This window comes from Gymnodraco acuticeps, unplaced genomic scaffold, assembly GCF_902827175.1.
Source record: "Gymnodraco acuticeps unplaced genomic scaffold, fGymAcu1.1, whole genome shotgun sequence".
NCBI classification, from domain to species: Eukaryota; Metazoa; Chordata; class Actinopteri; order Perciformes; family Bathydraconidae; genus Gymnodraco; species Gymnodraco acuticeps.
The window spans coordinates 91,254-115,589 of NW_022991974.1; the positions used below are offsets into that span (position 1 = coordinate 91,254).

Sequence of the window (24,336 nt, forward strand, 5' to 3'; positions counted from 1 at the left end):
ATGCATTTATATAGGCGGCGGTAGTGGTAGATGTACAGGGAGCGATAGTCCTTCCTCCCTGCCCTGCAGCCGAAATGCCTTGTGATGGATTGAGCTGTGTGCCGTAGAGACGGGGTAGCAGGTGTCAGTGGCAGAGCTTAAATTAAAAAGTTCTTCATAAAGAAATCATAACATATTGTTCCTCTGGTTGTATGGCTTAGCTTTCATAGCAGGTAGGTGTTGACTTTAGCTGAAGTGAAATATAACAAGCAGGAGGGCTTGAAAGAGAAGTAGCTGTGTGTTTTCCTGATCATATTTCACTCGTAGATCTTAAATCAAGTGCAAATCACTTATTTAGTGTGCATTGTCAACATGCGAGTGTTTCAGGCAAATCATTTGTAGATAATGAAAAGCCCCAAGATAAAAGGGCACAAACCTCTTAGTGCTGACCTTCAGTTTTCATCTCCGTTTCTAATCCTCCTTTCTTTGTGCCCTTCTTTCCTGATTTCTATCATTTTGTCTTAGTCTCACAGTCTTTCCTCATTTTTGCTGTTCTCAAGCATTATCAGGCCATTCATTATTAAGTATTATTTATGCAGCCAAAGTGTACATGTGAGCGAAGTGATTGACAGAATAAGTGTTGGAAAAAGTGTTCCTAGTTGTAAAAAACGTTACATAAAAGACAATGGTGTCCTCAGGCATATGGATACAGTGATATGTTCCCATAAAACGTAATCATTGTGATCAAAACCCTCATAAAATGACACGTCTGTCTCTTCATGTCTGTCTTCCTCATAGACAGCCTAGGCATGGTTGTGGTTTTGCAATGCCCTCAAGGCGCATTCATCGCCTACTCAGTGGATGTGGAGTCTGGAATAGCAGCAGACTGCTAAATCACGCTAAATTGGCTCACCCACCATGTGCCACACCTAAAACTCCCATAAACACGCAGGCACTTGCAGACACACAGACAGACACGCTGTTAAACACACACACACACACACACACACACACACACACACACACACACACACACAAACACACACACACACACACACACACACACACACACACACACACACACACACACACACACACACACACACCACACACGCAAGCCTCTAATTCCTTGTTTGTTAATTTATTATTTTCATACGTGTTCCCGGAACAATGGATTAGTGGAAAATGGTCGAATATGAGGGGGGATTTCAATGCCGTATTGCTTTACACACACACACGCACGCGCACACACACACACACACACACACACACACACACACACACACACACCACACACACACACACCACATACACACACATCACACACACACACACACACACACACACACACACTCTCTCTCTCTCTCTCTCTCCTCTCTCTCTCTCTCTCTCCTCTCTCTCTCTCTCTCTCTCTCTCTCACTCTCTCATCTACTCTCTCATCTCTCTCTCTCGCTCTCTCTCTATCACACACACACACACACACACACACACACACACACACACACACACACACACACACACACACACACACACAGAGCCTAATACATACTAACATGGATGTATCTTAACTACACGTTCCAGGGGTTAGAATGACTGCTGCAAAGGATTTCTGAGAAATAAAATAAAACAATAGTCCTGCATTTATCTGCTAACCAATGGACACACTTCGATCACCACATTCAAATGATTGTTTTTTTGTGTATATTTACATTTATTTGTGTCTTTACAGGTTTCTAATGTGCAGGCTCGGGCTGCACGGCTGTGCTGGGCCCCCCCGGCAGGGCTGGGGAACAGGTTAAGTAACGGGATGACTGTGTCCTGCTCCTTCGAGGTCTCTCTCTCAGATAAGGGACGAGATGGAAAGTTTCGCCTTATATACAGGTAGGAAACACACTCCAAATGTATAAAGTGCAAGGCATCAGCTACAAATACAGAGACATCAAAAGGATACTGCCTTGATTTTGATGCTTTGTTTGTGTGTTTGTTTTCAGTGGCGAAGAAATGGAGTACCACCTGAAAGACCTAAGACCAGCGTCAGACTACCACGTACGGTAAGGACTTTCCCATAGGACATTCATGACTTGGATATGGTGTTAAAACGACTTAAATCCTTTGTTTTTGTCACATTCCTAATATCGATAAGTCAGGTTTGTGGGTATTCACAATATTAGGATTCAAGCTTCATCCAGCCTTATTGATTTGATGTACTGTATTGTGTGTTTGCTAAAGGGTGTCGGCAATGTACAACTTGGTTCGAGGCTCGTGTTCAGAGACCGGCTCGTTCACCACTCACTGCAGCATCCCCGATGTCCCGCTGAGCCCGAAACTCTCCCACCGCACAAAGAGCACCCTCACTCTACAGTGGAAGGTACCGGCACAAACACACATGCCTGTTCATCACAAATACATTCAGTAACACATTTTGCCCCAATAAACATCACAGTGACTTATAATCATTTGGTTCTAATGGATAAATCCACACTGCCAAACAAGACTTTTTCTTGTCCACCTTACCAGTTTGTAGAGTTATACATTTGGGCAAAAACGTTATTCTTTGATTAAAGGGAAGAGTATGTTACTTGATTCAATACCTAGCTTGACTTTATCTGCACAACAGCACCTGATAGAGTAACATTCTTACATCCGTTCCGCCCTCTCTTTAACTTCTTCTTACACAAGTTATTTTATCCCCTCACACTGTCACTGATAAAAAGTGGCATCAGTTACCCAGACAGGATATGAGGCCAATCATAAAGTCACAGCAGGTATTTTGTCTGTCTCAGTGTCAGATTATTTTATCCTTTGCTAATCTATTCGTCTTTCTCTTGTCTCCTTTCTGCCTCTCTCCGTCCATTTTCCTGACGTCCACAGCCCCCGGGCGACAACGGAGCCAAAATTACAAACTACCTGCTCGAGTGGGACGAGGTGAGTCCGTCTCTCACTCTTCCATCTTCTGTCATGCCTTCCCCTTACTTCCAAAAAGCACTCTTACCTATCGCAGACATCACTAAATAGATGTCAACATCCGGCTCCTCAGACAAGATTTAATCCAATCTGTGTCAGCCACACATTTTCCTTTTGATTTTGTACTTTTCCTTGCTTTTTCCTTACAATTCTCCTGTTGTAATGGATCTTGTCGCCCTCTTATATATAATCTTATTTCATTTTCATGCATGCATTTATCTCTTCTCTTCTCTGCAGGGAAAGAAGAACAGTGTTTTCAGAGAATGTTACTTTGGGAGCCAGAGACACTATAAGGTTTCACGACTGTTTCCCGCCTGCGGCTACACGTTCAGAGTGGCTGCACGCAACGACATTGGCACAAGGTACTGTTGTCTCTGACTGAATACATAAACATATGTGCGACCAACACATACACCAAAAGGAGAAATGTATTCATGCACAGATCACGAAGAATAGCATTGGAAGCATATGTAGTAACTAATTGTATTCCCTTATTTATATACTGTAGAAGCATGGATATACTGTAATACATGACAATTGGCTCTTAAAATGATATGAGGTCTGCAACCATTGTTTAACACTAGAACCGCCAGGGGTCGCTGTATACCTAAAACCGCCAATGGATAAAATGTACCCGCTATTAGAATGCATTGATTTTCAAGGTACAATGTTCTTTTATTTATCATACTAGAACACAGGGTTAACAGTGAGTTTTGATCGCACAGTGATGAAACTTATACCAATAGAATCTGTGGACTCTCAGCTTCTATGTGATATCTTTGTGCAGATAGCATGAAGTATAAAATATCGCTACCATGAGTTATGCAAAGCGTGCCTCTATATCTTTCTCTATAACTATCGATCTATCTATCTATATCTATCCATCCATCCATCTATCTATCTATCTATCTATCTATCTATCTATCTATCTATCTATCTATCTATCTATCTATCCATCTATCCATCTATCTATCTATCTATCTATCTATCTATCTATCTATCTATCTATCTATCTATCTATCTATCTATCTATCTATCTATCTATCTATCCATCTATCCATCTATCTATCTATCTATCTATCTATCTATCTCTCTATCTATCTATCTATCTCTCTATCTATAAGGAACCGCAGTACACAACAGGCGTTGCTATAGCAACACGTCATGTTTATGTTTACACGTCAAATCAATAGCGCGAAAATCACTACATTTTCTATAAGGTAAATATTACCCGCTGGCGCTGATGGGTATAAATGGAAAAGTCACAGACTGGGAGACTTGAATCTTTTATTGAAAAAAAGTTACATACAATCAAGAAAGAGCTGCGGGTCAAATGTACCCGTTGGTGGTGCTAGTGTTAAGTAACCATGGACAGTATATGAGTACATATTGTATCAATGTCAGCCAAAACATATTGATGATACATTGACAGAGACTCACAAACATGCCCCAGTCTACCTGTGGCAATTATAGCACAAGAGACAGGAGTCGTTTTTCTCCTTTTCCCTCCATTTCCTCTCGTCTCCTCTTTGCCATTATGGCAGTGCACATCTCTCCTTTTAGTCGTAACGTTGAGAGGGGAAAAGTAATGGGGCAAAGCGAGCGTGAATGGCTGAATTCAGGAGAGCCTTAATGCTTCATTTAGTTTAAATTACTTTTGAATCCATAGGAACACTTGCTCTTACAAATATACTCGGCACATGGTGGATACCGATTGCTATATATTATTCGTCATTTTAAAATGTTTTCCGACCACATTAACCCCTGCTGCTGCCCATACATTCAAATAATTTCCCTCCTGCTACTCTCAAATTACCCGTCGTCACCTCCTGTTTTCCATCTGGCGTCGGACATGTATATCAAATCAGAATCAGAATCAGAATACCTTTATTATAAATGTTCCCCTGTCACACATAGTCTTACAATTGTAGTATTTTTATTCTCTCATCTTTGATCCTCCAAGCCCCATCACCTAGAACCCTTCACCTGAAAATGACAATTGATGACAGCATTAGATAATCTTAATCACATTTTCCCCAGCTTTCAATTTTCAAATCTTCTCCTCTCAGCATCTGTGAAATTGTAATTCATGAACCATAACCTCTCTAACCTTAGAAGTAATCCAAAACGTTTTTTTATTTGCTTGAGCAAGTTGAATATAAGCAAGACTGTTACTTAAAGGTCCCCTAGTATACTAGGTCTCTGTCTGTTACTTTAGATGAAAATAAGGAGCCCCTCCCCACACCCCTCTGAGAGAGATTTGGTTACAAAGAACACAATGGTGCTCTAGGAGGAGATAAGGTGGGGGGGGGGGGGGTTACCTTGGTTGCTGATTGGCTAATGGTTACACAAGACAAAACATCGTTATGACATCATAAAGTGGCCAAAATCTGATCAGCTCATTTTCAGACAGGTTTTTATAGAAATGGATCAGGACAAAAAGAGAGAGAATCTTTTTACACAGAGGGGACACATGTTGATGTAGAAGAGACATGAAGTAGAGGGGACACATGTTGATGTAGAAGAGACATGAAGTAGAGGGGACACATGTTGATGTAGAAGAGACATGAAGTAGAGGGGACACATGTTGATGTAGAAGAGACATGAAGTAGAGGGGACACATGTTGATGTAGAAGAGACATGAAGAAGAGGGGACACATATTGATGTAGAAGAGACATGAAGAAGAGGGGACACATGTTGATGTAGAAGAGACATGAAGAAGAGGGGACACATGTTGATGTAGAAGAGACATGAAGAAGAGGGGACACATGTTGATGTAGAAGAGACATGAAGTAGAGGGGACACATGTTGATGTAGAAGAGACATGAAGTAGAGGGGACACATATTGATGTAGAAGAGACATGAAGAAGAGGGGACACATGTTGATGTAGAAGAGACATGAAGAAGAGGGGACACATGTTGATGTAGAAGAGACATGAAGTAGAGGGGATACATGTTGATGTAGAAGAGACATGAAGAAGAGGGGACACATGTTGATGTAGAAGAGACATGAAGAAGAGGGGACACATGTTGATGTAGAAGAGACATGGACAAGTGGATTTTGCATAATAGGTCCCCTTTAAAATTGAAATGTGTTTTTGTGCAGTGGTTTCAGCACAGAGGTGGTGTTCTACACCATGGGCACCCTGCCTGCTCTGCCTCTGGCACCGCGGCTGGTCAGGGCGGGGGTGTCCTGGGTGACCCTGGAGTGGGGGCGTCCTGAGGGCAGTCCGAGCGAGGAGCAACTCAAATACACACTCGAGATCCAGGAGGACAACAGCGTGAGTACTGTGCACATGTAAACATATACCATAAGAAAACATTTATAAAGTTTATCTTGCTGGCACAGGTTTATTTTTCTTTATATTAAAACCGGCCTCATAGATACGTTTCAGGACCTACACAATCCACCATCGCAAACTTGGTTTTGTGAAATATGTTTTCGTGGTGTTTCATTCAGCTCTGTGCTGTCAGTCACGAGAAGAGCAATAAGAAAATTAAAAAACTTCCCCCAGGAAACTATATACCTAAAAAACTGATACTATTTTAAGGAAATAGGAATAATTGCTTGCATTGCAAAATAGTCTGGAGAGATGTACAGCACAGTAGATGCAAAGAGCAGTAATGTATTTCATACACAAGCTTGGACACACCATATGCATTGACTGTTGTATGTAAACAGGAAAGGAATTGTATGAAAGGCACTTCTTACTCCCTTTACACGTACACAAAGTAAAAGTCAGCATTTACTGCATACATCTGTTTATAAATGTACATTTTAATCAATACCTGACTAATACCTCACACACACACACAGACACACACTGACAGATTTTTTTGTGTCCTTATTTCCCACAGGGAACAGACTTTCATCCTAAGTACACTGGAGACAACTTGACCTGTACTGTACAAGGACTGAAGAGGAGTACACAGTATAAATTCAGGGTGAGTCACAACTTTCAAATTTATTTATTTTAAGGATTATTTTCTTGGCATTTTCGCCTTCACTGAACAGATTACGGTGTAGAGGAAAGAGTGGAAATGGGAGAGAATGGGTAGGCTATGACATGCAACAAAGCACAGCTTAAAACGATATAATCAGTTTCAAAGTCTGATGAGTATAAGTATATCTACAAACTTCCCCCAGCTAAATATTATATTATCATTTTAAGCTGCGGGAACTTTGTTGCATTGAACTTTTTGTATATTTTTATATACATAAAAGACATACGGTATACTTCTGGTTGAGAGTTAGAGAATACCTATCACTCTTATGTCTGTGTGGGTAAATATGAAGCTAACATTGCAGCCAGTTAGCTTAGCTACAGTAAGACTCCGTTCACCGCCGCATCACAGCGGGAGGAGCTGCAGGTGAGCAGAGCTGCGTGTCTCCGTCCTGTCAGATTAGACTTCACTCGCGTTTATGTCCATATCGAGAGAAAGATAAATAATCTGAATTCAGTGTTCAGTTTACTTTGACGCGGGGGTGAGCAGCAGAGGTGGGGAGAGGCGGGGCTATTGCCTCATCATTATCAGAAAATGATCGTATAGGGCGTACACACGGAGCCGTTGGACCCCCCAGAGCGTTGCGTATGCCGTTCTATCCACCTTGGGACCCGTTATCGTTACCGTAGTCGTTTAGTGCCGTATGCGGTCGTCCTAGTGTGGCCGAACGGTCTATATGACATAGAACGGTAACGGAAACGACCTAAATGTTGTTGTTTTTTCTTGTTAGCAATGTATTACGGTGCAATCATATAAAACATCTCCTGTGGACTTCCACTCACGTGTACCTGTCCTCACTTACATCATCTGATTGAACCCGAGTACATGAACATACATGCTCACAAGAGACACCTGCGTTCTTTGTGATGGCCACCTGCTGAGAACATCTGGGTAATTGATTGTCCACATGGGATGGGTTAATGGAAGAATTAAACTGAACTGAAGAGCGATGAAGACACAGGTGGAGGAACAGAGAGTAATGGCTCCTATTTATCAGGCTGTTTCTTTACTTATTGATAAATGTCCACACCATTACCACCCCACTGTTACTCATCGTGTCTTCTCTTACTCTTTTCTTGCTTTCTCCCACGCTTCATCATACCATCCTTTCTCTGTATCCTGTCATTCTGGCACCTATTTTCCTGTCTTTTTCTTTCCTCTTTGCTGTGTTCCTTTTCTTTTGTTCACCTTACACTGTCCTTCCTTTATCAACGATTACATTTGTCAATCTCCCCGCCCATTTCCTGCAGCTCATAGCATCAAACATGGAGGGAAAGAGCAGTCCCAGTGAAGTGTTGGTGTGCACCACCAATCCAGACAAACCAGGCCCTCCATCTACCCCCTGTGTCACCGCAGAAACCCCCTACGGATTCACCATCACATGGGGTAAAGATACGCACCAACACACACATGCACATGCATTAAACAGTCTGGTGCATTGACCAGTGGAAACACACAAAGTCACAGGGAAACATAACCACCAAAAGTGAATTCTTCCTTTAGTTTTAACCCTTTATTTTGATCATGTAGTCAATTTAAACTGCTGAGATACTTAGGATTGCTTTAAAAAGAAAGAAAGCAAAGGTTGAACATGTTGTACATTTATTATTGGAATAATATAAGAATATCGTTTTAAAATAATCTGGTTTTCATTGGTTTGATTCAAATAAATGTCCAAAGTATCATTGTTTTATTAGGTTGTTGTTTTTGTAATCAAAAAGGTCGAACAGAGCGTATTGCAGAGGAAATGTAGTGATGGATAGTCATTGACAAACTGCTGCCTCTGGAGTGTTATCATGAAACTGAATTAGCAGCCATAAAAGTCCTCATGTCTGCAGCCGTCCATCTGTCCTGCGCTAGTACTGCAGCCTGCCCTTTCTCAAATGCACTGATCTCAATCACCATTTAGATCATTTACTTTACTATAAAAGCTGTAAACACAACATATTTTTTATGTTAAACAATTTACCTTTAAAGGATGTTTAGTTAGTTGGTATATTAGTGTGATTTGTCCACCAACAACAGCTTGGCCATTTCAAAGTGATGTAGCTGCACTGTATTCCCCTGCTGCTTTTTTACTTGTGCTTATTTATTATAACTGTACCACCCGAAGGTGTGACTCACTGTAATTATTGCTCCAGTGTTGATACAATAAGTATGGAGGAGGCGTGTGGTGCAGTGGGTTGTGCGTTGGTGTTCGGATCAGGGGGTCACAGGTTCAAACCCCACTGCAGTCAGCATGTCGTTGTGTCCCTGTTGTGTCCACTTCACCCCAAATTGCTCCTGTGGGGATTGCCCACAGTATTGAGTATGTAAGTCGCTTTGGATAAAAGCGTCTAACAAGTGACATGTAATGTATGAGAAGTGGCACAGCTGAGGAGGTTGCTTCCAGTAGTGCTGATTTACCTACAATCTCAGAATAAATCATTCCCTATAGGGGGCATATTATGCTCCAGTCGCTATCACAATTTCTGTAAAATGTTTAGTTTTTTCCAAATAGCCCATACACACTTGAAAACAAAACAAAAGGAAGCTTTTATTAGCTCCCTTATGCTTTGGCTGAAAGACAAGACAATTTGTCACAGTTCCTGACACTTTATGAGATATCCCATCATGTCTTCAGGATTGATGAGGAGGCTAAATGTCATGAAGAGTCTAACGGATGACTTATGAATGTGTTCATCATTTTTCAATTGATGTGTGCTAATACTGAGCCAGTTTTTCATAAATGTCAGGATGCAAATTTTTCACACATATTTCTCTCCTGCTTATATTTATAACCCTTTTTAATCATCCAACAGATCCTCCCCAGGACACCGGGGGCTCAGAGGCTCTAACATACCTGCTAGAGATCTCCGAGGGATGCTCTGAAGGTAGGATCCATATGTCTGAATCTAAAAGTCCATCTATCCATGGGTGCCACTATCCGGCTAATTTGAGTCATTATTCAGTCCATCCTTTTATAAGAGGCTGCTCTAAATGTACCATCTGTCCTCACTCCCCTGTGTTATTTCTCCCTGTGCCTCAATTTCTCTCACTTACTCCCCTAAGAAGACTTGCGCCCTCAATTTACCCTTTGTTAGCATCAATTTAGCATTCAGCATTTTAAGAATTGACCACATAATCCAGGAAACCAAATGTTCTTTTGTTCCTTCAGCAGGGCGAGGCATAAGTGCTTTAATCTGTATTCATTCAATAATGTCAGAGAAAAATACGTTAGGGTTTTTTGGAGATTAGTGTTGAAAATCAAAGAACAGAAGAATAGATGATAAATACTCTTGCATTGGTAATGTAAGAAGATCTACAGCAGCAGATATCTAACCATATGTTCATCTGATTGCTATCATTCGAGAAATCTGCTCCTGGATTGTCTGCAACTCAAGTCAGTCAGTGTGACTGAATGTGATAGGATTTGTCTAGCACTGCAGTTTTTATTAGATGAAAATGTTCAAAGATCAGCTAAGGAACTTAACTTTGAATGAACCCTGAGAACCTGGCCTCAAATGTATTTGTTAAGTATTTCATATCCATGACTAATACAAATGTCCTACTTAGTAATCATTAATAAAAAGCTTGACCTTTAAAGACCTCATCGGCTTCATCAGGGAGTGGGTGTCATTTGATTAAATTTGACCTAAAAACCAACTGTCATATTCTTACATCATATTTTCTTTAAGTGTTACCCATCTTTAAACCAGCGAGAAGACCACAGACAAAATACAGAACAACATCTCTAGTGAAATAATATTAAACATCCTTGCTTTGGTGTTCATGTAGGATTCTATTGCTGACTGTGAAAAATAGCTATTCAGGGCTTTTAAAACTAAAGATACCTTGCAACTATATAGATATATTTTTCACCCACGATTCACCCTCCCCATCTCTGTTTATTTTCTCCATGTCCTCGTTTTTTTTGGTGACCTTTTAAACTTTTGACCTCTCGCTAAATCAGACCAGGGGTGAACTCTTGGAACAGCCATGACGTGTGCCCCGGCCACACGAGGACGAAAACGGTCGTTTGCGTTACTGTTTAGTGTCATATAGACCGTTCGGCCACACGAGGACGACCGAATACGGCACTAAACGACTGCGGAAACGATAACGGGTCCCAAGGTGGATATAACGGCATACGCAACGCTCTGGGGAGTCCAACGGCTCCGTGTGTACGCCCTATACGATCATTTTCTGATAATGATTGCGCAATAGCCCCGCCTCTCCCCACCTCTGCTGCTCACCCCCGCGTCAAAGTAAACTGCACACTGAATTCAGATTATTTATCTTTCTCTCGATATGGACATAAACGCGAGTGAAGTCTAATCTGACAGGACGGAGACACCTCTCAAACTACCTAAACTAGTTATAAATATGTTTATTTTTACTGTCGGCCGGGTCACTCATTACTGGATCAGCTGCTGCATGACACAGACACTGGCGCTGTCCAAAGAGAGGGAGGAAAAAGAGAGGCTCCATGTATTTTATTATTATAATATATAGAGTCGTTATTCATTTGTTTTAAAGCTCAATAAATAACAAAGAAGACCTTTGCCCGGCACTTTTATAATTTTGTCGGAAGATTTAAACTTTAATACACGTTGACTGGCGAAAAACTCTGCCCGGTTCCCTCGGCCCCCACCGCGGAGAATAAACAGAAGGGCAACCATGACAACCATGCTTCTTCGCTGCTTTTGTGGAGGAAGTTACAGCGCCACGTACAGGCTCCTGCATATGTACTGCAGCTTCTCCAGCGGTTGGAGCTAAACGGAGCGGTCTCGTGTGGGCAGACACTATCCGGTGAATATTGCGTGTGGACGGAAGCTTTTTTGCGATTGCGTTTGCGTTAATCCTATGCGTTTAGCCGTTTTCGTCCTCGTGTGGCCGGGGCATAAGCCCGTTCTGTAATTCGACAGTATTATGTGTGCATTGTATACGTGTGCTTCACTGCTCTGAAACAGATGTTAGGGTAAGCTCGGAGCAGTCACTGAAGTCGTTATTTTGTATCTACTTGAACTCCTCAGTGAGCTGTTGTCAGAGTATGTAAATAACTTAGGTGCAGAGATGGCAAGAGTACACACATCCTTTACTCAAGTAGAAGTACAGATACTCCTGTTTAAAAATACTCTGGTAAAAGTAGAAGTTCTGACTTAACTACTTTACTCAAGTAAAAGTAAAGAAGTATTGGCTTTGAAATGTACTTAAGTAAAAAGTACCCATAACTACCAGCTGTTTTAAAGAGTACCTGACCTCCCTTTATATTAATAGAACAATAATGTAATTGTTAGCTAATGAATGTTTCCATGCTGAACAACGGCAACATGACAACGTTTTCATTGGTCTCTCTTCTTTAGAGAAGACCAGGAAATGATGGATACACGGATCGTGTTCAAATCAATAGGCACGCAATGACTCTAAATAATAATGATCACGCCACCAAACACACATTCAAACTAAAGTAACTAACCTGTTTTGAAAATGTTAGAAGTAGAAAGTACAGGTATTTGTGTTAAAAATGTAAGAAGTACTCCACTACTTCCCACCTCTGCTTAGGTGTAAAATCTCTTATGCAGCAAAAGTGAAGTGATTTTGTTTCTGGGGAAATAATTAGATTGACTTCAGCATACAGACAACGCAGCTGGGGATTCTTTGTGTGATGTAATGCTTATGTATGTGACCAGTTGTGTAATTCAGTTTTTGTGTGTGTGTGTGCAGCAAGCCAGTGGGATGTAGCCTACAGTGGTCCAGCAACACAATGTGTGTGTGAGCGCCTGACACCTGGGACCTACTACCGCCTACGTGTGTGTAGCATCACCACCGGAGGACACAGCCCGGTAAGACACACACACACAGTCATGCATGCTAAAGTTACTTCACAGTAGTAATCTGGTCAACTTCCTGAAAGATTATGGTTCATTTTCAGTGGCAGTAATGCACTCAGTGTTACTCATGTTGAAAAAATGTGGGGAAAACCACAATCTGTACTATAATAATAACAAAGAACCCACATATACATAACTTTATTCAAACTGATTTCTAATTCCTCCTCCTTGTGATTTCCTTTGTTTATCCTGAAGTGTACTGTTAGTGTTCCGGTCCGTACATTAAGCGTCCCGCCAGGACCTTGCCAACCACCAAGGATTGTGGGCAAAGCCAAACACAAGGAAGTGCAGTTAGAATGGGGTGAGTACAAACATACACGTATGCTTTGGATTGTTTTATGTAAGGTGGCTTAATCACTGTCTGGCAGCTAAATATGTTTCCTTGCCAACTCTAAATTAATCTCAGTCAACCATGTTTCAACCTAATTGAGCTCTGATTTAGCCCATTAAATGCCTAACTTAGCCTCATATCTGATGTAACTCTCCTAATGTCAGCCTATTATTGCAGATTAGTACTGTTGTCTGTTGGCAGGCAAAAGTATACGTTGATGAAGTTCTTGTTTTAACCAGTGTAATAAACAGCACACAGCCCTAATCAGCTCACATTCACACAGCAGTCCTGCAATTACTGGCCTCTAGTTGAAGGTCAAACATAATGTATTGGAGGGTTTTCCACACTGCAACTAAGGGGAAGCAGCTGTGGGAATAATCCCTTGTTGAGGATTTTAAAAAGCACCTGTTGACCTGATCTGTAAACGCATGACATCAAAAACTAAACATATTTAGAGTTAAAACGTATACATCAAATCTGTTCAGATTGCTTTTTCTTCATGCCATCTGATCATAGTTTGATTGTCTCTGTGTCCCTGTAGAATCCCCTGTCACTGAGGGAGTGTGTGAGGAGTGTGTGTTCAGTCTGGAGATGAGCGAGGGGGACGCCAAGCCAGCAGAGGTCTACCATGGGTCAGAGCTGCAATGCACTGTGGGTAGTCTGCTGCCTGGTGCCACATACAGCTTCCGACTGCGGGCTGCCAACGAAGCTGGGGTGAGAAATCTACACAAACATCAGGAACACGAGAGAAAAACCGTCCACTTGTAATTCACCAGGCATTACCCTGAAATCCACCAAAAATCCCTTTCCTGATGTTAGAACCATACACCTCCACAAGTCAGCTTTTCAAAATGAATACAAGAATTTCTTATTTTTCACTTTACAAGCATATAAGTCTCTCTTTAATGGCTCTTATAGCAATACTATCCACTCAGCACATTGAGTACATTAGCTGTGGAACCACTTTATATGATCCAAATAGATGGATGGATGGATGGATGGATGGATGGATGGATGGATGGATGGATGGATGGATGGATGGATGGATGGATGGATGGATGGATGGATGGATGGATGGATGGATGGATGGATAAGAAGTACTTTATTGATCCCAATTTGGGAAATGTTTGCGTTGCAGCAGCAATACTTTAGAATATACTGTATATGTATACATGTGGAAATACAAATTTCCAGTAACAAAACAAATATTAAAAAGCTCACACTTCATTCAAATTCAAGTGGATTTTTATGAAGCCACACCAGAGTTCCCGTTTATTTTATTATTTTTATTATATATTTTTTTGCCGGTCAAAATGTCCGTTAAAGTTTAAATCTTCTGGACAAAATTAGAAAAGTGCCGGTCAAAGGTCTTCTTTGTTATTTATTGAGCTTTAAAACAAATGGATATGATTTGATATTAAACAAACTAATTATAGTAGATTAACTACATTATTCAAAAGTGTACAGTAACTTACAATAACACGGGAATAATAAATGAAGTGCTCTCTCCCTCTCCTGACAGCCCGCCAGTATCATGCAGCTGGCGGATCCAGTAATGAGTGACCCGACAGTCAAACTAAACATATCTATAACTAGTTACGGTAGTTTGAGAGCTCATTAAAATAGCTACGTGTGATTTTCTAACCTGAAGTGTGTTTTGTCCGCTCACCGCTGCAGGTGATCATGCTGCGTGTCGACTCGTCAGCAGCAGCTGATCTCTCTCTCCCGTCAGATTAGACTTTACTCGGGTTTATGTCCATATCGATCAGATAGCTAGTTCTAGCTAATGATATGACTACCTGCTTATCAAGACACCTAAACAATAAGCGTCGCTATGCAACCGGGTGAGGCCACAAAGTAGAGCGCAGCATTATGCATTTGTTTACATGCCCACCGGAACCCCGAGGCATTACCAACAGATCAACGCACAATCAACCCATACAGGACATCTCTTTCTCCACATTAAGTGTTAGACATTAAGACGATAAGACTATTCTTGTCTGTCATATAAGTGGCGCAACTGATGCAGTATTGCGCTAAGGATTGAACTATTCATATCTTAAACTGCACTGTAACTTTTATCCATGTATTTTTTCTTTTAATGTTTATTTTATTATCTTTTCTTTTTAATGACTGATTTTAAATGCCATTGTCTTAATGTCTTTCGTTTTTTGTAAAGCACTTTGAATTTCCTTGTGTTGAAAGGTGCGATATAAATAAACTTGCCTTGCCTTGCCTAAGGGGAAATTATTTTGACCGGACATTTTGACCGGAGAGATTTAGATTTGCCGGTCTTCAGCATATTTTACTGGTAATTACCGGCTAACGGGAACTCTGAGCCACACTCACACACATTTACAGGGCCCGTATGTAAGAGTTCAGACCGCCCCAGACATATTAACAACAGGCGTTCGGATGCAAACTGTAAGTGTTCCACAGCCCAAGAGGGAACTAGCACTCAGACTGGCTGATTCTAAAACACAACACACACATGATGAAGGAACGACAAACCAAACTAAATAGCAATTACCATAACAGGCAACCCAGTTTGATTTGTTCTGTCTCCTGCTGTTTCTGAGTGTGCTGGTTTCTCTTCTTCCCCTTTAGTTCGGAGTGTCCTCTGAGCCAACCGAGGTGACGACTGCAGCGGGCCCTCCTGGCCAGTGCGGGGCGCCGCTCATCGCTCTCACCAGTAACACCTGCGTAACGCTCAACTGGGAGGTGAGACAAGGACAAAAATACACTTGAGTATTTACAGAGGTGGGAAGTAGTGGAGTACAAATACTTTGTTACTGTACTTAAGTAAATGTTTCTGGTATCAGTACTTTACTCCACTACTTATTTTTCTGACAACTTTTTACTTTTACTTCTTACAAATACCTGTACTTTCTACTTCTTACATTTTCCAAACAGGCTGGTTCCTTTAGTCTGAATGTGTGTTTGGTGGCGTGATCATTATTATTTAGAGTCATTGCGTGCCTATTGATTTGAACACGATCCGTGTATCCATCATTTCCTGGTCTTCTCTAAAGAAGAGGGACCAATGGAAACGTTGTCATGTTGCCGTTGTTCAGCATGGAAACATTCATTAGCTAACAATGACATTATTGTTCTATTAATATAAAGGGAGGTCAGGTACACCCGCACTGCGAGGGGGACCCAAGTTCCCATCAGCAAAAACACGTGGGTTTGCTATCCTGGCTCCAAAATGGTGGAATGAGCTCCCCATTGACATCAGGACAGCAGAAAGCTTACACACCTTCCGGCGCAGACTGAAAACTCATCTCTTTCAACTCCATTTCGAGCGATAAAATGAAAAAACAAAAAAACAAAATAAAAAGCACTTATATACTAATAAAGCACTTATATACTAACATAGGACTGGCTTATCTAAAGCCAGTTGAGTAGCACTTGAAATGTTTTGCCTCTATGAAACCTGATTCTGTTTTCTTCAAGGTTGTATCTTCTTGGTCGAATGCACTTATTGTAAGTCGCTTTTGATAAAAGCGTCAGCTAAATGTAATGTAAAAAAAAAGTATTTATCTGGAAGTATAATCCTCATTTCCCTTAGGCCTGCTTTAATGTGCCGCTATTTACTGTAGTGGGAAGAAAGAGATGTTTTAATTCAGTGTGTGTGTGTGTGTGTGTGTGTGTGTGTGTGTGTGTGTGTGTGTGGTGTGTGTGTGTGTGTGTGTGTGTGTGTGTGTGTGTGTGTGTGTGTGTGTGTGTGTTGTGTGTTGTGTGTGTGTGTGTGTGTGTGTGTGTGTGTGTGTGTGTGTGTGTGTGTGTGTGTGTGTGTGTGTGTGTGTGTGTGTGTGTGGTGTGTGTGTGTGTGTGTGTGTGTGTGTGTGGTGTGTGTGTGTGTGTGTGTGTGTGTGTGTGTGTGTGTGTGTGTGTGTGCGCAGAGTCCTGAGGGTTCGGGTACAGACATCTCTGAGTATCGCTTGGAGTGGGCGAGGGAAGAGGATCCCATGGAGCTCATCTACTGTGGAGCCGCCACTCAGTGTGAGCTGTCCGACCTGACGCCTGCCACAGACTTCTGCTGCAGGCTGCAGGTAAAACACAGACAAATATACATTTAAAACATACTTTTGGTTATTAAATAATAATGATAAAGATTTTTTTATATAGTACTTTTCATACACATGCAGCTCAAAGTGCTTTACAAGATGACACATCACATTTAAAAATAAAAGACATTCCCCTCAGATTATTTGTTGTAACTTCACAGGTACATGCACCAAAATATAACATGTTATCAGGTTAATAGACACAAGGAGGTAAAATGTATGATAATCAAAATAAAATAAAGAATGGTTTCTCTCTGACACATACAGTAAGACACAAGAGTTGATTAAACCCCATTAAACAATGTGAACATAGGTACAACAAAAATACAAATAAAAAGATAATAGTAATACAAAGGCCATAATTCTAATAAAGGTTAAACGATTAAGAAAAAAAAGACCAACGTAAAATGAAATATTGCTATTGAAGCATGTTAGATTAATAAAATAAGATAAAATAACATCCTTTAAGACCTATAAAACAATATAACAAAATACCCACTTATTCACACACAGATACTGAATCCGCACACAGAGAAGTTATCTTAGGAAATAAGTAAGCACTTTAAAGGACATAAACACAGATGTGAATTCAAATATCCTCCTTGAAAGATGTCAATGTCAATATAAACAGCTGGTGAAACAATACAAATGAAAATGTACATAGATTCCTGTACTTAAAGGTAGGGTAGGTAAGAATGGAGAAACCAGCTCGAATGCGCTAGAATTTGAAAGTACGCAGCCGAAAAAAATCTGCCCCTTCCTTCAGACTTCCTTACAGAGCCCCTCCTCCAACACACACGAACGCGCACATGACCAATGAGGGCATTCCATGCACAGATGGAAGGCTGACAGGCAGGTAGGCCATCCAGTTACTTTAGCCGGGCCGGCTCAGATGATTGGTCGTGCTTTTTACAGCGCTACGGCTTCCACAGATGACATTTATTTATGTATTTATTGTCAAAGCATTTAATGTATTCATTGCTATCGGGACGTTAAGAGCATTCCATGGAATATAACAAAAAGTGTTTCTGAAGTGAGTTACCTAACCCACCTTTAATGTATAAAGTTATTCTGTAAATTATTTGTTTTTGCATCCATATTAACATTTTAGATGTGAGGATAAATGCTTTGAGAGCTTTTGGTTTAGGTACCGTGAAAGTGCTTGAGTTTTTACTGGAAAAACTGTACTGACCTGAAACACGTGAACAGTTACAAGCATTGCAGAACATTAAGTAAGAACACGAGCACAGACAAATGCAGACACTTGCATACAAATATACAAATTACAACCAAGGGAGAACCTAAAAGCAGGAAACAAACACCGACGGAGTCCATAGAAAGGTTAATGATAATTGATTTTACCTTCTGACTCTTAGTCTAGTGCATAAATAAGTGCTCTTGTTTTCTTTGTATTCTTATAACACACACACACACTCTGAGTTCCCCCTCCTCTGAAGCTATGAATGTAGTAACAGCCTGGTTTATTGCTTACTTCTACATGGGCTCACTTATGGTCTAAGTCACCCAAATGTGCGTTTATATAAAAAAATTGGGCATAACTGACTCTTAAGAGATTTGCACAAACAGACCACATAATAGCCATCGACTTGTTTGAACTCTGTTTGGCTCTCTTATGTCCTCTACCTGAAGGATGTAATGGTGCAGGTTCACGTACTGTAGCATTGGAAAATCTGTATAGCTTGATCTACACATTTTGTAATGAAAAAAAACATTACAAAATCCAATCTCATAAATAAATCCTCAACATTTCTTCTTCTTTTTTAAACCCTGCCAAAAACATATTTGACAAGTGAAGATAAATCAGAAATATGACTTTTTATTGTCTGACCATCAAAGGAGAGAGTTACCTGCCAAGAAAATGTAATAAGTCAAGTCTTAAAGTACATGTTGTAGCCTTCTCATCCTTGATGTTCCCTCACATTAATGTATCTTTGGAGAGTGGCTTCAGTACATTTTCATACTAACAAATAATTGTTCCTCATGTTCTTCGATTGTACTGCATTTTTTATTTGTTACTTATCCAACAAATCCATCGCTCCTGACAGACAGCCAGTTTTGTCCTGGTTGTTACACGGAACAGGCAAGTTTATTTATATAGCACTTTTCTGTACGCGACAATTCAAAGTGCTTTACAAAACAAATTAAAATACTTTTTCGGAATAAATCCAGTAAAGACACATTATATAATGGCATTTTACAACAGGCAATTACAAAGCAAAGATAATAAAATAATAAAAATAAACACAACAGGTATACAATACATGTTTAAAAGGCATACTGTAGTGCGAATATGAGCAGCTAAATCAAAAGCAGCGGCAAAGACAACTTTTACAATCTATATTTTAAAATGTTTTGCATGATTGGGTTTGGATTCCTGAGGCAATCAAGTAGACTATTATATAGCAAAAGCAATCGAAGGACATTTGACAGAGGCTGCTGAATATTAATGTATTTTACATGGCAAGTATGAGTAACTTACTAAACATGCTTTCATGTCTAATTTGAATTAATCTCCCTCTCTTTGTCTGTTTCACCTTTGACTCATTTCTCTTTTCAACCTACTCTTAACCTTTATCTATCCGTGTTGGATGTTGCCTCTTCCTTTTATCCTTCACTTTGTCTCTTCTCTGTCCTCCTATCCCTCCACCCCGTTCATCTCTCACCCTGTCTGTGTTTTTGTCTCCTTCTCAGGCGGTGAATCAGGCCGGAGCCGGTCCTTACAGCGAGCAGGTGAGTTTCCGGACCCCGGCAACAAATCCCGACCCGGTCCCCTCCCTCGTCCTCCTGGACCTCCCCACCCCCTTGGAGTCGGGCCATTCCCCGTCTACCTGCCTCCACCTGAAGTGGGACGAGCCAAACAGCAACGGGGCGGAGATCAGCTCCTACGTCATCACCCTGGACGACCAAACCATCGCTGTGGAGTCAGGGACAAGTCACCTGGTCACAGACCTGCAGCCGGACAGCGAGTACAGGTACTGGCATACAATGGTTACAACAGGGCGGACGTGAAAACAGAGGTTTAATCGGATACAAAGTGCAATTTATAAAAGACGATGGTCAACAAAGGTGAGCCATCAGATGTCAGAGCATTTGTTCCTTCCTAAAAAAGTCGCTTGGATAAACTTAACCTGCTAATTATTTGTGTTATCTAACTTACAAACATTACTACAGTACGTTTTGTCCTGGACCTGGAATTTTAAGGCTCAGGTACAGATAGTCTAGTAGTATTTAGTGGCTATATGGATAGCCTTTAAGATGTTTCAAATCAAATCAAGTTTTATTTATATAGCACTAGTGTTAATTTCGTCAGCTATTTTTTAATTTAGTTTTAGTCTTAGTCCTTTGTTAAATTTCCTTTTTAGTTTTGGTCATATTTAGTCACCTTCATCCTGTTTCTATTTAGTCAAGTTTTAGTCGACTAAAAGTCTGAGCATTTTAGTCTCATTTTAGTCAAAGAAAACTAATTATTTTAGTCTACTTTTTGTCAATGAAAACTGTTGAGTCTTTTTTAGTCATCAGATTATATAGAACATTTCAGTCAAACTAGTCTAGCCAAAACCAATAATTTGTCATTTTAGCATATATAAATAAATAGGATTATATCTTGTCCTTATTTGATGAAAACACAGGTTGAATGATTAAGAAGCTTTGCAGAGAGTATCAGGTTTGTGGTGTTGTTACCGGCTGTGTTTTGGCCACATTGCTTCCCTTCTGATAAAACAATGCATTCGCTTTTTTTCTCCGCCTCATTGTAGCGAAAATGGGCCCAAATATCACATCGTTTCTTTCTCCCAAGCAGTGGTGTCTTTAGACTTTTTGACGGACAGGATCGTAACATTTCCGTCATAATCCATTATTATCCGTCGAGTGCACAATTTATCACTCACTCGCGCTGACGGGGGGGTATTCGGTTAACGCGAGTGCGACCACTGCTCCCAAGCCCTGTTGTTGCCATTTTATTTTATGTTAAATAAGGTTAGTTAGACCATGAGTTAGACCCGAGTCTTCCTGACAGTTCATATTGTGCCGCTGCCCGGTGTAATTCAAATCTACCGCCGCGCGCACCGCAGACACACACAGCTGCTGCCCAGCCGCAGCACCGGAAATGGAACTGCTGGGAGAAAAACTGACTGATCAGAAATGTAACGTTATCTTTGATAATATTTCGTCTCCTCATTTTTCGTCAACGAAAGTAAAGAGAGATTTTGGCATAGTTTTTATTTAGTAAACTACATTTTCGTCTCGTCACTTTTCGTCAACGATATTGCATGATGATTTCGTTGCAGTTATTGTTTACTGCCGTCGGTGCCGTCTCGTCATCGTCTCGTTTTCGTCATGGAAAAAAAGGTCGTTGACGAACATATTTCGTCATTGTTTTAGTCAACGAAATTAACACTATATAGCACATTTATAAACGATTTTTGTTCGAGCCAAAGTGATGTACATATAATAACAATAGTCTACAGTAGAGACACTTTACAGCAAATACAACAGCACAGATTGTTCAGAATATCAGTATGAGAAAAACAACACCCTCTATCCTTAGACCCTCACATCGTACAAGGAAAAACTTCCAGAGAAAACCCACAGTTTAAAGGGAACATGGGAGAAACCTCAGGGAGAGCAACAGAGGAGAGATCCCTCTCCCAGGACGGACAGACGTGCAATAGATGCTGTATGTAAATCGAAGAGATAATACATTTTACAGCATATAGACCGAATGTTAGGAAATGCATGTGTCTGTAATAAGAAGATGAATCCACGAGGATGTCAGCTACAATCCTGTGGAAGCCATCAGGGAAGCAGCATGATGAGCCCCAAGGCAGGACCGCAGAGGCAGGTTCAGCCACGACCCGAACGTCCACGACTTAATCCAGAACTCAGGATAGAGGATCCAAGACACAGGACTACAGCAAGAGGATCAGCCTCGACTCCGGATCCCGGCGTAGATATAGATACAAAACAAGAAAAAAGATTTGGCTGGGTTAATCGGAACAAGAGAATACACAGACACAGACAGAAAAGGTCATTGGATAAAAGTTATTCTTGATAACCCTCTAGAAAGATCTCATGAACTTCCCCACTCAATCTATCAAGACCCGAGCAGTTCTATTAGAAGTCCAAGGCACAGGCCGGCGTTTGGTGACACAAATGTCAGATGGTGGTAAGGGAAGATCCTCTGCGGTCTCCTGGGTCTCTGCTGCAGAGGATCAAAAATGAGAATCAACCAACTGTGCAAGATTTTCTTTTACAAAATAAAATATGAAAAAAAAAAGTAAAAGAAATAGTAAACTCGAGCGAGAGTAAACAACTACTTAGTATTCTGAATCCCCTGCTAAGGCTGTCGTGTGTGTGTGTGTGTGTGTGTGTGTGTGTGTGTGTGTGTGTGTGTGTGTGTGTGTGTGTGTGTGTGTGTGTGTGTGTGTGTGTGTGTGTGTGTGTGTGTGTGTGTGTGTGTGTGTGTGTGTGTGTGTGTGTGTGTGTGTGTGTGTGTGTGTGTGTGTGTGTGTGTGTGTGTGTGTGTGTGTGTGTGTGTGTAGTGAGTTCTTTGAATTGAGGAGGGGGGGGGGATGTCCTCGTAGGCTGGTGATGAGGTCACACCGTTGTTTTCATACTGAGGTTGTTTTTTTCCCAATGTCCCCCTGATCTCCTGCATAATGGCTGCTTCAGATACAGAACACTGTGTGTGTACATGAGTCTACCTGTGAGTGTTTTTGTGTCCAACAATGACGGTAATTGGGGTAGTTTGTTCACAGCAATAGAGTACTTCAAATAATATTTTCCTATTTCAGTGGTGCGAATAACTTTGGGAATGACCGCAGTGACTGTTGTTTGCTCTGTGTGCTTTAGTGCAAGTTTAAATGTATTTTTGCTGATAAATAATGTTAACACTCCAGGTGACTCTCCCCCTTATTTCTCTTCACTAATGGCTTTTTCGAAATACAAGGTTTACAGACATCTTTAGTCATCTCTACTCAGTACCGTCTCAATATATAATAATGTTAAAAGGTTTTTAAGAAGCCTTAAAAAGACTCACCCTTAAACCGACCAATGATGACATTTCTAATAAGTATTCAATGTATAGCGTTGTCCTTAAATTATACACTTTGTTTCCCTCTTGCAAAATAAATGTTGCATTTACTTTTTAGTCAGTTAGCGAGCCGTCATTAACTTGGATATACAATGAATGGCTAAGGAGGTTCAGTGTGCAAAAGAAATGATGATCTGGAGCCTTATGAGAAGGACCTTTTGCTTATTTCCCCATAGTTTTTATCATGTCATTAGCACAGGAAACAAAAGCATGTCTTCTGAACTTTGATATGTAGATCCCATACAAAACATGATACGCTAAGATCCTTTATCCGTCACCCTTTTCCTTCTACATCTTTCATCTATGTGCTTGATGATCTAGCAGATGGATGAACGTCTCCTTTCTCATCACTCCTCGCTCTGCGTCATGAATTATAATGAAAGGTTACAGTTACATAGAATCGGCGATTGAATGTCAGACGATGGATGCTCGCTAGCCTCTGATAGGGATGCTAATCAGCTGTTGAGAGAAAAAAGGAGGGGGATTCTTAGAAGAAAGGCAGAAAAAAAAACGAAATCAATTGCTGCAAGTGCTTTGTAATTAGCAGTAGATCTGTGTGTCCTTGTTTGTGTTTGTGGGGATGTTAGTATTTTCGAGGAAGGTGTACAATTTAAAATGCATGCATACTCGGAATTGTCTTTTTAATCACATAGCACAGAAACTACTGGAGCATGTCTTACTGTATTAATATGAAATAGTCCTGGATTGGATTTCTGGTTTTGACATAGGGGAAGAAATAGCCATCTTTTGGAAAACAGTTCGGCAGTGATTGCTTTTTTCCCACTATATTGTTGATGAAGGAAAACAAGTGGGTCAAGCAGTGCAGAGATACTGAAGTCTCATCCTGGAGAGAACATTGAATTGTAATGGGGGAAAGGTAATGGGCAAAGGGATCACAGACGCATCTAAGGTCAAAGCTGACATGCGAGATCCGCCTCTTCACTAGAAATTGCTCCACCATTAGAAAAATAGGTCTGCAAATACACTCCCCGGTTATATA

At 40.8% G+C, this 24,336-nt stretch overlaps 1 protein-coding gene across 1 annotated transcript in view; it reads left to right on the forward strand.

Annotated features, from left to right (window-relative positions):
- Positions 1 to 24,336, forward strand: part of LOC117536197 (fibronectin type III domain-containing protein 3B-like) — a 106,491-nt gene that overhangs the window by 65,305 nt on the left and 16,850 nt on the right. The window contains 15 exon segments of the mRNA XM_034200964.1: positions 1,710 to 1,861; positions 1,972 to 2,031; positions 2,210 to 2,348; positions 2,852 to 2,905; positions 3,182 to 3,306; positions 6,052 to 6,226; positions 6,804 to 6,890; positions 8,201 to 8,336; positions 9,752 to 9,823; positions 12,657 to 12,775; positions 13,019 to 13,124; positions 13,696 to 13,868; positions 15,762 to 15,875; positions 17,060 to 17,209; positions 19,937 to 20,217. Of these exon segments, the coding sequence (XP_034056855.1) occupies positions 1,710 to 1,861; positions 1,972 to 2,031; positions 2,210 to 2,348; positions 2,852 to 2,905; positions 3,182 to 3,306; positions 6,052 to 6,226; positions 6,804 to 6,890; positions 8,201 to 8,336; positions 9,752 to 9,823; positions 12,657 to 12,775; positions 13,019 to 13,124; positions 13,696 to 13,868; positions 15,762 to 15,875; positions 17,060 to 17,209; positions 19,937 to 20,217 (1,943 nt within the window).